This window comes from Malus domestica, chromosome 16, assembly GCF_042453785.1.
Source record: "Malus domestica chromosome 16, GDT2T_hap1".
Classification (NCBI taxonomy): Eukaryota; Viridiplantae; Streptophyta; class Magnoliopsida; order Rosales; family Rosaceae; genus Malus; species Malus domestica.
In genome coordinates this window covers 3,089,317-3,104,275 of record NC_091676.1, presented here as the reverse complement: position 1 = coordinate 3,104,275, position 14,959 = coordinate 3,089,317, and the positions used below count along the sequence as shown (strand labels likewise).

Genomic DNA, 14,959 nt, shown 5'->3' with positions numbered 1-14,959 from the left:
TTATTAGTTCAGAATTTCAAAATAACATGTTGGAGTTGTAAAAATCACTCTCATGCAATCGGATGACAAGATTCATGGTAACAATGCCTAATTGGCCTGATTTACCGGCACATATCCATTTCATGAAAGTTGTTTTAGAGAAAGAAGAGAGCATCAATGCAAAACAAAGAACTCTCAGCACTACTAGTCTATACACTAGAATAAAGGAACCAGGACGAGACCCTAGAGATAAAGAATCAACAAAATAGGGTCTTATTTTTGTCTTGGGCTGAATGGACAAGTTGTCCGACGCTCCTCCTTAATTTTTATAGATCATTTTCTCGATTTGGGTTTTTCAAAAACTTTGAATTTTGCTTTGATTGACAGCAAAAACAGAGCAGAGAATCAGAGATTGTGGGCTTGTAGCGGAGTGAAAAGGCCAAGACTGGAGAGAGTGACAGAAACGCTCCAAAGGGAGAGACTCAGGAAATGCAAGGGTATTGGGAAGCTAAAATCCCAAGTCAGAAAGCAATAATAAAAAGCCTGGTGTTTTAAAATTTATTAAGAAGGGAGTCCTGATACGCTATCCTCCTCTTAAAGCACACCAAGATTTTGTTCACTTCACTCACCCTCCTGCGATATCTCTCTCCCCATCTTCTTCTTCTTCTCCAACCGTAAAAAGTCGTATGAGATCATCTTGTTTTACCTTTTCTTTGTTCTAAAGTGATACAGGCAGAAAGAATCACGACCCAATCAGAAAAAAAGATGCAGAGCTTCAAAGCAGCTTCAACAAACCCAGAGTTCTACTCCCACTCGTCCTTCTATTTCAGGTTTCTCTCTCTCCTCTGCTTACTGTTTTTGTTTTAATGGCATATGAGAACTGGGTTGTGGGTAAAAAACATAAAAGTCTTGAAATTTATGAAAGTATGCAGATTTTCAGCAGTAAAAATAACCCAGTTGCTCTGTTTTTTCCGCCGTGTGAAAAAACAGGGGAGACGACGGTGACCGGAACCAAACGCGTTTTGCGGATCTTGGAGAGCTTGAACAGTCCGCTACCGCCTTCCCTACCGATGATGCTGTTGTTTTAAGCCCAAGTATCCTCTCTCTCCCTCTCTCTCCTCCTTTCTCTCTCTCTCTCTCTCTAATATGTGGGTTTTAATCAGGCGCAGGCTCCATGTTCAGCTTAAAAGCAAACAATGTTAGTGTTGTACCTGATGGCTTGCACTACGGTGCGTTGAACGTTGGGGGTTGTTTGGACATAGGCTCAACCATAACCGGAACAGGAGGAGGAGGAGGGGGAGGGTGTGTGGACACAGTACAGCAGCAACCATACATGTACCAGCAGCAGAAAGGAAGGCCGTCGTCTGGAAATGGACACTTTGAGAATTGGGGTGATAATTCAGCCATGGCTGACAACAGCCAGCAGACTGACACTTCAACGGATGTTGACACCGATGACAAAAACCAAGTATCTCCTTCTCTCTCCCTCTCCCTCTCTCTCTGGTCTCTGTTTCATGAGCATATTTCTGCTACTATACTTTTTCATGGGAATCTTTCTATAGGCTAATGGAATTGAGAATCGTTTTAAGTTTGGAATTTTGGACTACCATCGTAGTCTCGACTATCGAGCTGTGTGCTCCGAATCTCCCTCTCGTATATTAGAGCTGTTTAGATTAACGCTTTGTCAGTTAAAAAAGAGCTTCCAAAAGGCTTTCAATTCAATTAGTACCTTAAATAATGTAACAGGGACCACCTCTAAACTGATTTGCTTTGAATCTGCCTAATTTTGCCCCGTAAACTTCATTTAGCTTTCTAATTTTTGAGTTCAAGTGGATTAATGTGAAATTATGATCTTGTGTTAGCTTCATGGAGTGCAGCATGGAGCACTAGTGGTAGTGGATTCCATGGAGCAGGCAAAGGAAAGAACTGGTGACCAAAAGGTTAGAATATTTAGATTAATAACCAAAGTTATTTCATTAAAAAGTAATTTTCTATCTTAAATGCTAATCCGATTAAGCTAACTTATCTGCAGACGCTACGTAGGCTGGCCCAGAACAGAGAAGCAGCAAGGAAGAGTCGACTAAGGAAGAAAGTATGCATCTTTACTTTCCATAAGCACGTATTTGAGTGTCATTTTCTTTAAAATTTCATCATCTCTAACTCTGATAGTCCGTGACATCTTAACACGAATAATGTATCGTCATGTGAAAAAGTTAAAACACATGGGATCACGTTATTCGGTTGACGTGCCACAGTGGCATACCGGGTGTAGGTCAGGAACCTAGTGTATCAATCTATTAGCTCTGTATGTTGAGACATAAAATCTTGGTGTAGACTTGCCCTGAAGATTCACTGCCAGGCCTATTACATTTAGGTTTGCCTTAAATGCTTCTCAGCCTTCTCATTCTCTTTGATAGCAAAGGCTTATTTTTTTTAACCTACCTCCCCTTTTTCACTTCTCATTTGGTTGGTTTGACCCTTTTAACCATTTACTTTCTGCTCCCTTCCTTTAATTTTCTTACCTTTGGTACCCTCCCAGTTAATTGATGTTCTCCCAAAACTTTAATGACCCTCTGCAACCTTGAACTGTTGAATGAAAAAGTTGCATTGTCTTAAGTTGATGAATGAAACATACTTGGATCATTTATAGGTTTTGGTTTTGGATACATAGGCATATGTCCAGCAGCTGGAAAATAGTCGACTTAGGCTTTCGCAGCTGGAGCAAGAGCTTCAGCGAGCCCGCCAGCAGGTGAACGACTTTGTAGTTTTCATCAGTAATATGTGCGTGTGTGGGTATACATATATATAATTATTCGTCTCTTGCTGGTGTTTCAACGCAGGGTATATTTATTGCAAATGGACTTCCAGGGGATCATGGTCATTCAGCGGCAGGAAATGGTATATGTTATGTCAGTTAGATCCATGAAACTTGTAATTAGTAATGGTAATTAAGGAAATTGATTCGTAAAATGCAGTTAAGGTTTTACAATTTCTTGTGTCTTGAATTCAATGAGCCATCTTTTGTAATTCGGAGTAACTTGTAGGTATATGGTATGATATTGGATGAGCATGCCCTGATCCAATGGTTTCTGATAACTGATTGTACATGTCAGGGGCCTTAACATTTGACTTGGAGTATGCACACTGGCTTGAGGAACATCAGCGGCTAATACATGATATGCGATCAGCTGTGAATTGCCATATGGGAGATAATGAATTGCGGATTCTCGTTGATAGTGTAATGACACATTATGATGAGATATTCAGGTTGAAGAGCATCGCTGCCAAGACTGATGTGTTTCACATGCTCTCTGGCATGTGGCAGACGCCCACTGAAAGGTGTTTTATGTGGTTGGGTGGATTCCGCTCCTCCGAACTTCTCAAGGTAATCTTCTATAGATTTCGTTTTCTAAGTTGTGTATACACTTTCACTGTTGGCCTATCTGTAATCGTGTTTTTATCGTTGGATATTCAGATACTTGGGAACCACCTCGAGCCCTTAACAGATCAACAGTTGATGGGAATATGCAATCTGCAGCAATCCTCCCAACAGGCTGAAGATGCCTTGTCACAAGGAATGGAAGCTCTACAACAATCTCTTGTGGAGACACTTTCCTCGGCGAATCATTGCCCCACAGGTTCTGGTAATGTCGCCGACTACATGGGCCAAATGGCAATTGCTATGGGAAAGCTGGCCACACTTGAGAATTTCCTTTACCAGGTAACGGTGCTCGCATATGATTTCTTATGTACATTGGATGTACACAAAAACTAACTCGCACACTTTCTTACTTGTTAGGCTGACCTTTTGAGACAGCAAACTCTGCAACAATTGCATAGGATTCTGACCACTCGCCAAGCAGCTCGTGCCCTTCTTGTCATCAGCGACTACTTCTCTCGTCTCCGAGCACTAAGTTCTTTGTGGCAAGCGCGTCCTAGGGACTAATGTTTATCACTCCCAGCTCGACTCGCTTTAGGAATTACGAAAAATTAAATCTGCTATTTCCCCAGTATTAGTAAACCAGCTCCAGTGCTGAGACCATGAAGATGGTTAACCATCAAAAATGTAAATCAGGCACTTGAGACCCCGTTCCCCCCCTGCATATGATGCTTTTCCAAATGTCAAAGATTAGGAAGGGTTCGGATGGTGATTGTCTAACATGTAATTAAGTAATTAAGTAAAAGAATGTCTTCTTTGGCAAGGGTGAGTGGATGTATACTAATTTAACATTATGCTTACGCTAATCTCATCAGATTGTCAGTGGGGACTGACGACTGAGCATTTTTGGAGATGTTGACGAACTGGCAAGTTGTTCCCTTCCTTGGCTTTTACGCAGGTCTCGCCTAATATTTAAAGGGTAATGATTTGCATTATCTCGTTGTCTCCTTTGACGTTTTTTTTCTTATTATAATTTATCCGATTCACCTTTTCCAGATCCTGCGTAAAGCGGGAGCCTTGTGCACTGAGTACGACCAAAAATAATTTATCCGATTCAAAAGCTAAAAAAACTAAGAGAATTGCATGAGAAGAAAAAGAGAGTATGGAAATTACTGTTCAGGTTTTATCTTGCAATTTGAACTTGATGCAACTGAATAATGTGGCATTCTTAGTGTTTTGTTTTGTCATTTGACACATGATGCTTGCAGTGTTTTTACCGCAAAATGTTTTGCCCATCGGTAATCTGTTCTGTTTTGAAAGGGGCCGTGACATTATTTGAGGTTAGCATACTTGTGCTCATGAGTGCTTGATCAAGTTCTCCACTCGCTTGTAAGTTTTTCTCCTGTCGTTCATCCTTCCTGCTGTACACCAGCCAAAAATTAGTCACTGACGAATTAAAATTGAATAAAATCTTTTTTTTCTTTCTGGGAAAAGACTAAACTAATTAAGAAAGGATTAGAGTGCTTACTTGGCCTGCAATCTCTTCTGGATTTTACAGCTTGTGGTATAAAAACTCCAGTCCCAGTCACATTGATATTTTCCCACAACTTCGTAAGAGAAGCTGGCACTGCATAATTAGTACTGTTCTTATTTCCCAACCAACTTATATATCCAAGTGATGATGACATACTGTGACCTGCAGGACGTTTGGTGACATTACTGCGAAATGAGTTATATTTCGCGTCCGGAAAATCTTCATTGTCTGCAGTCAAGGCCAAAATCTGCCTTCTAATCTCGGCGAAAAAGATATCATCATCGTCGACATAAGCACTTTCATCCTCGAATGCAAGATTAGCGTTTGTGTGAATTTGCATGTCGAGTTATTGATAAAGAGTTCTGAAATCAAAAGTGCTTTTTTGTTTTCGGATTCCTGATCAGGAAATGGTGAGTTGGGTTGCTGAAGGGAAGAGTTTGGGATTTAAATAAATAGTTTGAGAGAGATCGAAGAACACAAAATACTTTGTTTGCGGTCAAAAATGGATATAGATGCAGAAATGCTGATTTGCATATTATCTTACTGCAAATGAATCCAAGTTCATGAATATGTCATGCACGTACATTAAGATCATGTCTATTCGTTATGCTTGTTAAATTCGTCTGCACTGTTCATGAGTAGATAATGAGGATGACTAATGACAATTAACTATCTTTAATTAGCAAGTTTAGGGGCTTGAATTGGTGTAGAAGTTTTCTTCTAATTAATTAACTAATTAATTAATCTAATTCAGATTTCACTTTTCGTAGTTTAGATTAATTTAAAACAGACCATCACTTGTATTTTAAAAATAAATCTTCATAAAATTTGCCTATCAAAAGATATCCATATAATATTGAACGTAAACGAAGGTAAAGGTCAATTATGAGTATCGGTTTGCTATGGTATGTGCGCATAATTGGATGGTCAACATTTGTTCAAGTTTAGCAACATTTTGCCACAAATTGGACAGAAGCACAAAGGGACAAAAATTGGTAGCTTGATTAGATACGAACGAGCCGGTTTTCTCTTGATTATGGGCGTGGTTTGTTGAGGTTTATTAGTTGTTGGTGGGTCCGAGCCGTTGATCTTAAGGGTGTTGTTTTTCTAGATTGATTCACGGCGTCGCCACCCTTACGTGGCCAGGTTCATATGGCAGCTTCGCTTTGCTTGGTTTATAGGAGTAGCGGATCTTGCAGATGTTGTATCATCTTAGGTAGAGAGGACTTGGCCGGTGGAGATAAGTCAACGGTGGACACCGTTATCGGATTAGTGTATGTTTCGTATGTACAGCGTTTAACGGGTAATGTCTTGTCTAGCGAGTGATGCGGCCTCGCTTGTCAATGATGGTTTTTGTGGTCTCGCTTGACGGCAATGACATTGTATGTGCCTCAGTATAAGTCTATTGCACATGCCGTCTTTGTGGTAGAGTTTATAGAGATGCTTGTGGTAGCTGTTAGAAAGTTTACAGTTTATTTTTATTTGTGCGAATTATCTCCAGATCAGTGCATTGACACTAGGGAATGCACTCATATGGAAACCATTATAATTGTGTTCATGTGTCTTAATAGAAATAACAATCACTTCTTGGAAAAAAAATATATGAATTTATAGATTGGTAGAAGCACTATTTGAAGGCCCCAACAAAAAAGATACAGTTAAAATTACAATTTTACAAAGTACCAGGGAAAAAAAGGAGCATCAGCAACAAGCAAGCACATAATATATATATACACACACACACATGTTTTTGGTAATCACATATACAGTAATAATAATAAACATAGAGATGGACTAACATACAATCAATAAACGAAATTTATGTCAAAGTTTGCACCCAAAAGGCACAAACCGGTTACAATACTGTCGATGCACAAAATTGATAAAACTTTGGAACAACATAAAATGCCAAGTTTGTGATCTTTGTCCGGTTGCTCTAGTCACATGGTGAGGATAATATGTAAAGAGAGGGAAGCAAACATAAGATGTACGTGGTTCACTCTAAGTTTGGCTACGTCCACGGAGTTCTCATTAATGGTGAAAGGTTTACACAAATACATAAGTTTAATTATCATTAGTGTGTTCTAATGACTAGTTTAAGTACAATAATGACATTCCTCCTTAATTGTAGGAGAATGGTCTTCTTTTATAGTTGAGGAGAGTCTCTGACTTTTAATAGCGAATAATTGCTCCAAATCACCTTTTATAAGCAAAGACAAACTATAAATTTCCAACTAGCTCAGTGTCTACTTCATTTTGAAGCTCTCGAGTCTTGACCATAAGTTCGTATCATACACGCATCTAGGTATGCGTATCGAACCTGTTCGACTTCAAGAACCCTCTTGTCCCAATCACCAATTGTAACCTGTTTTGGTTTCTCCATTAGCCATCCAAGTCCCTTTTCACACAAAGCCTTTAGACCAATACCTTGCTTCAATTTTTTATACGCACAAAGGGTAATATGAGGATTTGCTGCGTTGGCCACCTTCAACCTATGGAAATCATTTAGCTTATTAGCATCATCATTGACTCCAACCCCACAAATCTGTAACTTGGATTGGCAAGAAAGTCAACAAGAGGCTTTGGAAAATTTTCTTCTTTTGGTGTGTGCAAAATTTGGTCGATTAGACAAGTTTAATCAATACACAATTGCAAGATGGCAAGAGGTTGGGCGCCACTCAATATCAAGTCCAACCAAGTCATTTCCTGCTTCAATATTTGATAGTCATCGTTCAACAATATTGAAGCAGAAAATGACTTGGTTGGACTTGATATTGAGTGGCGCCACCCTCAAGAGAACCCGCTTGCCATCTTGCAATTGTGTATTGGTCAAACTTGTCTCATCCACCAAATTTTGGACAAACCAAAAGAAGAAGAATTCCCAAAGCTCCCTGATTAATTTCTTGCGAATACAAGTTACAGATTTAGGGGTTGGAGTCGATGACGATGCTAATAAGCTAAATGATTTCCATGGGTTGAAGATGGCCAACATAGCAGATCCTTGTATTACCCTTTGTGTGTATAAGAAATTGAAGCAATATATTGGGGCTAAAGGGAAAAGGTCTGATGGAGAAACCAAAACAGGTTACAATTGTTGATTGAGACAAGAGGGTTCTTGAAGTCAAACAGGTTCAATAAGTATGCTTGGATGCGTATGTATCATACGAACTTATGGTCAAGACTCAAGAGCTTCAAAATAGAGTAGACACTGAGCTAGTTGGAAAGTTATAGTTTTTGTCTTTGCTTATAAAAGGTGATTTGGAGCAATTATTCGCTAACCATGGTTGAACTTGAACCTATTTGCTGGAAAGACCTATTTGCTGGAAAGATTAGGGTTGTGTTCGGAACCAAACCAAAGTTACCGTTCAGTTCGGTTCGGTTTTTTTCATGAAAATTAAAAAAAAAAAAAAAAAAAAAAAAAACTGGGCAGTCAAGAGCAGATACCTGATGAGGGTTTTGATTCTATGACTGATGATAGGAAGTGGGGTGCTCGCATGACAAAATCAAGCTTGGTTCCTCCTGTTACGATGCAATATGAAGTTATTGAGGAATATGTTATTGTATCCAATGAGGAGAATGTGAAACGGAAAATGCAGGTATCCTTACCAGATGATTGTGTTGAGAAACTTACTTAAGAATGGAACTGAGGAGTCGGATATGGAGCTTCCTGAAGTAAAGGATTACAAGCCAAGGAAAATGCTTGGAGACGAATTTATAGAGCAAGAAGTTTATGGAATTGATCCCTATAGCCACAATCTTTTACTTGACTCCATGCCAGAGGACTTCGACTGGCCTCTTGGGGAGAAGCATATGTTTATTGAAGATGTGCTCCTTCGCACATTGAATAAGCAAGACAGGCGGTACACCGGGAAGTTGGGAACCATAACAGAATGAAGGTTCGGCTAGGGAGAGAAAAAAACAGGGGAGAGAAGAATGAAGGTGCGGCTGGAGTCCAGGAGAAAGAAATGAAAGGGAAAAAAGAAACGGAAAGAAAAAAGATTGAGAGATGGTAAAGTGCGGCTAGGAGGAAAGAAAAGAAAGAGGAGGAATAATAGGTTTAGGTTTAGAGTTGTAAAGGCCTGTTTTAATATTTTGGGCTTAAGGTTTGGTAACATATTGAGCTTGGCATATTTGGGCTTACAAATTGGGTTTAGAAAATAATACCCAAAGATAATTAAATAAAATAAATATTAATTTAATTAATTTGGTTCAGTTCGGTTTAGTTTTTTCGGTCTCAATCGGTGTTTGGTTCGAATTTTTTCGGTTTTCGGTTTTTTTTAACCCACACCTAGGCGAGATTAGGAGGTCTATGAATGTTTTTTGTTCTTGGTCAATTTCAAAAGATTGTTGTGATGAAAACTTTCATCTTTTTAATCACTTTCAGAGATCTTACATATATAACATAGTTTGTAATGTCTTTCTTATTAAGAAAATACAGTTGAATCTTACATATATAACATAGTTTGTAATGTCTTTCTCATTAAGAAAATACAGTTGAACTTTCTCACCCTTACATTTCTCTTTTGATCTCTCCCTCTCTCTAAAGGTTCATCTTCTTCATAGCTAAATACTTTTGTCATGGAGCACCACAATCAGAAGCTGCTTCCAAAATAGGCAAGCCATTCCATTGGTGAAATAGCGTACCTCTCTGGCAGCTTTCTGGCAGCTTTCTTCGACTGAGGACTGAGGACTCCAAGATTCGAAGCGAAGACGACTCGGGCTCACGGAAGGCTGACGGCTGATGGATGAGAGCAACTACACCCCTAAAAATTGTGCTGGCACCCAGCCATTTAATCTACTTAATTAACAGTGATTGATCCCAATCAACAATTAATTGGCCCAATGCAATGAACAGTTAATTGGCCGAATGCATCTCCACCTGTAAAAAATACGCTGGCACAAATGCATCTTCATCCCTACAAAATGCACTGGCACCCAACTCATTTAAAAAAAAATTTATAAAATAATAATAAAAAAATTAGTTTTAATTTCGGATAGGATTTTTAACCAATCTTGTCAAGCCACGTGTCATTATCCGAAAGTACTATTTTGTGAATAGATTTTCAATAAGATTTTCAACCAATTCCGACGTATCACGTGTCACTATCTGTTTACAATAATTTAGCCAAGATTTCGATCAGATTTTCAACCAATCTTGTCACGTCACGTATCATTATCCGAACGTACTATTTTGTGAATAGATTTCCGATAAGATTTTCAACCAATCCTGACGCGCCACGTGTCATTATCTGTGTACAATAATTTAGCCAAGATTTCGATCATATTTTCAACCAATCTTGTTAAGCCACGTGTCATTATCCGAACGTACTATTTTGTTGATAGATTTCCGATAAAATTTTCAACCAATCACGACGTGCCACTTGACTACTTCTTATGCGATCTCCCAGCCTATCACAAAACGCTTCAGTAATTATACTCCATATTTCTCGCAACTCCATCTCATTACTCGTAAAACGGTCATGAGTAATTTGAACCCAACATTGACACAATGTAACATTTTCGATGAGCTTCCACATAGCCATTTTTCCACACAAAAAAAATAATATGAAAGCTTTGGTTGAAAGTGTTGAAAATATTGAAATGTGATGTAAGGTGGAAGATGATGGTTAGGTATTTATAGAAAAAAAAATTTATTTTATTTTTTCTGTATTTTTAAACAATTTTTTATTAATTTTTATTAAGTTAATAAATTTGGACTATTGGATTTGAAAAAAATTCAAATCCAACAACCCAAATGTGGACACGTGGCAAACGGTCATATTTTTTACTGTTTGGTATTTTTTTTCATTTTTTGGTCGAAAATCGTGGACCATTGATCTCAGGATTGGACGACCCATAACGCGCCACGTCACTAGCCGTTGGATTTGAATTTCAAATTTTTTTGACCGTTGGAAATCCAACAGTCCAAAAAACTAGTTGTTGGAAATCTAAGGAGTCTTTACCTATCTCTTCCTTTATTAAATGACAAACCTGACTAGCATATGATTAAACTCAATTTTGATGGTTCAGTTTCGAACAACAGTGCTGCTGCTGCTTTTTGTACTCTGTAACAGTAATTGACAAGTGATTGGGGCGGGGACTCTTAATCTTGATGGCACTACTATTTCGGTAGCAGAAGCGATGTGTTTGCGAGAAGGGCTCTAGTGTGCTAGGCGCAAGGGTTTCACTAAAGTGATGGTGGAGGGGAACTCTAAGCTCATCATTGAAGCTATGCAGGGTCATTGGGGAATTCCTTGGAGAGTCAACTCTATCATCAATTATATTCGTATCCTAGCTCGGTCTTTTAGTCAAGTTGACTAGAAGCACATTTTCAGAGAGGCAAACTTTGTTGCGGATGCTTTAGCTCACCTTGGTCTGTAACTCTTGAATTCTCATTATTGGGATTTCTGTTTACCTGATGTTGCTTTTCATGCCTTTAATTTTTATTTTTGAACAAACGATATCATCTACACTAAGAGGAAGGGATAGGTTTAGCCTCACAATGGACTAGCAATAATGTGGTTCAAATTCGCCTTTGGCGAGAATCGAACCTAAAGCCTCTCACTTACAAGTGAAGAGAAATACCACTAGACTGTAGTACTAAGTGGCTTCATGCCTTTAATTTTGATTGTATTGGAAATGGTTGTACCAGAGGCTTCGTGCTTTAATGAATTTCTTTGCATAAAAAAATAAAAAAAAATAAAAAAAAACAATCTCCGCAATCCGCCCACAGGTGATGCATGGAAGAATAAAAACTTCAGACCATCAAACTGTATATTGCAATTTGGGCAACTCCTGTGGGCATTCTTGACCTTTAGTGGCCCATACATTTATTGCTTTTATAAGTTCGGCTTAAAATAACTAAAAGAAGAAGAAGAAAAAAAGGCCTAATCGGATAAATGGTCCCCATGGTCATAAGGTATTCGGATGATAGCCCCTGTGGTAAAAAAATTCGGATTTAAACCCCTGTGGTCTAAATCTGTTATTTATGCCATTCTGTTAAATAATGCTGACGTGACTGCCACATATATGGCACATGGCTGCCAAATGTCTGCCACGTGGCAAAAATAATAATTTTTATTTTTGTTTTAAAAAAAAAACCTGAATTTTTACAAAAAAAAAAAAAAAAAAAACCCAGATCTGCAAGAAGAAGAAGGAAAAGGGAGAGGGAGGAGGGTCGCGCGGGGAGAGGGCTCCGGTGAGGGGGGGAGCTGGTCTCCGGCGGGAAGAAGAAGAAGAAGAAGAAGAAGAAGAAGAAGAAGAAGAAGAAGAAGAAGAAGAAGAAGAAGAAGAAGAAGAAGAAGAAGAAGAAGAAGAAGAAGAAGAAGAAGAAGAAGAAGAAGAAGAAGGAAGAGGGAGAGGGAGGAGTCGCGCAGGGAGACCGGCGGGAAGAAGAAGAAGAAGGAAGAAGGAGAGGGAGGAGGGTCGCGCGGGGAGAGGGCTCCGACGGGAAGAAGAAGAAGAAGAAGTCCGGCGGGGGGGGGGGGAACGGGCGGAGGGCGGGGGGAGCTTCTGGGTTTTTTTTGTTTTTTTTTTTTAAATTTTTTTTGTAAAAATTCAGGTTTTTAAAAAAAAATTAAAAATTATTATTTTTGCCACGTGACAGACATTTGGCAGCCACGTGGCATATATGTGGCAGCCACGTCAACATTATATAACAGAATGGCATAAATCCTAACAGACTTAGACCACAGGGGTTTAAATCCGAATTTTTTTACCACAGGGGCTATCATCTGAATACCTTATGACCAAGGGGACCATTTATCCGATTAAGCGAAGAAAAAATACTGGAACCAGAGTCGTCCACAATTTTAAGGGCCCCATTCACGCTTGTGTAATTCACTACCAAAAATATAAAACACACCCGTTGGCTGCTGAAGTGTAATCCGTTCATACGAAGAGGCATGTACGTTGAATAAGACAATATGTCTGTTGATGAAAACTGACACACACACACACATACATACATACATACAGTGATCATCGCTCGATTTTCAAGAGTACCATATGGGCATGGCTAAGTTAGAAAGAGAGTCAATGCGGCCGCCATCCCCATCAGTGCCGCCTCTAACAACCACCGGCATTCCGCTTAACCTAATTAGCACCAGTACTTCTGCTTCCCCGATGGCTTGGTCCACTGGGCTCTGCAATTGTTGTGGTGATGTTAGCAGTTGTAAGTGCATCTTATGCATTATTTTTAATTATTTCACTCATAACTTATGCCAGATCATTGTATTAAGGGTAAACCTATGTTATCATTTTATTTCTCTTTACTTTATTTCCCTTTACTATTTATTGCAAAAGTAAGATTTTTGAACTTTTGGAGTTTTATGATAAAGAAAACATTAATCCTAATATTCTATTCAATAATTCTATCAATTTTTTAATACTCAGTTATACATGGCACAAGTTTTGTTTATACTTTTAGATAATCAAATATTTCGTAATTTTCTAGGTTGCTTGACGTGTTGGTGTCCATGTGTAACATTTGGACGCATTGCAGAAATTGTGGATAGGGGATCAACTCGTAAGTTTATTAAGTATATTTTGTATTTTTACCATGATGATCTCTTAATTTTGTTACTAACACTACGAACTTGCTTACGCAAAAGAATTAATGAAATGAGCATATTTATGCGCACGATTGCATGCATGCAGCTTGTGGAGTGAGTGGAACTCTTTACAGTTTGATGATGTGCTTGATGGGTTGCTCGTGTTTGTACTCGTGCTTCTATAGAACCAAATTGAGAGGACAATATTTCTTGGAGGAGAAGCCCTGCACGGATTGCTGCGTCCATTTTTGCTGCGAGGCATGTGCTTTGTGCCAAGAGTATAGACATCTTCAGAACCAGGGCTTTGACATGTCCATCGGCTGGCACGGCAACGTTGAAAGGCAGAGACGACCGGCTCCAACATCAAGGCCACTACATCCACAACTTTATGCAGCAGGCATGACGCGCTAGCTAATTGCATGTACTCCTTGCTGTGAGTTTGAGGTAGACTAAGTACGAGGAAGAACAATTGGAAATGCTTGTTCTAGAGTTGGAAAATAATTCCATGTACTCCTTGCTGTCGCAAATAGTAGTCTATTATATTTGAATGACTTTTTGTTATTATTAATGGTCTCGGCTCCTCTCTTATTATCTCTTATTAATTAAAAGAAGATTTGATTAATCAGTTACTTATTCTAGTCGGATTTAGTCCTGATTTGGTTATTTTATTACGCGCCGGTGAAGTTTAGTTTGTGTTCATTGCTCTACATTTTTCTTTTTCTCTTTTCTGTTCTTCCACCAAATTTGGAGAGATTTCCATCGTAGCATCATCATCATTCGTATGGTATTCATTGTCTCTCTTTTTTGTCGCTGGATATGTGTGTCGTTTTTTATGTTTGAAGTGGTATATATATGATAAGTACGAACAGGGATTCAAGGGTACAGCACTGAGCGGTGTATATATGCGTGCCCTCATTTTGAGTGGGATGGAGGTGTAAGAAGTAATTTGAAAATCAACAAGTTACTAGGATCATAGATATAACAAATATAATTACAATAAATTAATCAAACAATTAAAGGGAAATAAACTTATCTTCCAAAGAGGAGGAAGACGAAGCGATGATGCTAGGGTTTCAAGGAGGAACTTCTATACTCTGCCAGCTGAGAGTCCTTGTGCACAGAAAAAGGGTTTTGCATTAGAATAGGATGATTATTGTGAATGCAAGGACCTCTTAATATATAGATGCTCATCCCTTTAATCCGGCCTATTAACTTATTAAAGGATAGTCCAAATCAATTAGGATTTCATTATAGTCCTATATATGGTAACAAATTATTTTTCAACTAATTAATGTTTTCATGATTAATTGCACTAAATAAGGACTCCTAAATCTAAACAAATAAAGCTCCACAATTTTCTTAACCATTAACTTGGATTGACCAAGTTACTTGTATGTCAAGAAACAGTGAGCACATGTTGTTTGACACTCACAATTTATAGGAGGTGTTATCATATATGACCTCATTCCGGTCACCAATTCATTAACTTTGATTTATTTATTTATTTATTAATCA

General features: G+C 38.6%; 2 protein-coding genes and 2 long non-coding RNA genes across 5 annotated transcripts; 2 read left to right on the top strand and 2 right to left on the bottom strand.

The window, feature by feature from the left end:
- The first annotated feature begins 349 nt into the window (after positions 1-349).
- On the top strand, positions 350-4,281 carry LOC103402720 (transcription factor TGA2.3). The gene is made up of 10 exons (XM_008341474.4): positions 350-809; positions 970-1,073; positions 1,143-1,447; positions 1,842-1,919; positions 2,012-2,071; positions 2,651-2,728; positions 2,820-2,877; positions 3,093-3,364; positions 3,455-3,700; positions 3,779-4,281. Exons 1-10 carry the CDS (start codon positions 745-747, stop codon positions 3,923-3,925), a joined length of 1,413 nt encoding a protein of 470 aa, XP_008339696.3. The 5' UTR covers positions 350-744; the 3' UTR covers positions 3,926-4,281.
- Positions 4,282-4,559: 278 nt separating this feature from the next.
- Positions 4,560-5,010, bottom strand: LOC139193198 (uncharacterized). The gene is made up of 2 exons (XR_011577615.1): positions 4,887-5,010; positions 4,560-4,779 (listed from the first exon to the last, which is right to left on the bottom strand). It is a non-coding gene; the product is annotated as an uncharacterized lncRNA (long non-coding RNA).
- Positions 5,011-6,898: 1,888 nt separating this feature from the next.
- On the bottom strand, positions 6,899-8,740 carry LOC139193197 (uncharacterized). Of its 2 annotated transcripts, none has more exons than XR_011577613.1 (3): positions 8,524-8,740; positions 8,337-8,411; positions 6,899-8,212 (listed from the first exon to the last, which is right to left on the bottom strand). It is a non-coding gene; the product is annotated as an uncharacterized lncRNA (long non-coding RNA). The 2 variants fall into 2 exon arrangements; XR_011577614.1 differs by having other exon boundaries at positions 8,499-8,712.
- A 4,165-nt stretch (positions 8,741-12,905) lies between these two features.
- LOC114822038 (protein PLANT CADMIUM RESISTANCE 11-like) lies at positions 12,906-13,855 on the top strand. Its single transcript, XM_029095941.2, has 3 exons — positions 12,906-13,065; positions 13,348-13,419; positions 13,551-13,855. The coding sequence occupies exons 1-3, from the start codon at positions 12,906-12,908 to the stop codon at positions 13,853-13,855; spliced, it is 537 nt and encodes a 178-aa protein (XP_028951774.2).
- The last annotated feature ends 1,104 nt before the right edge of the window (positions 13,856-14,959 follow it).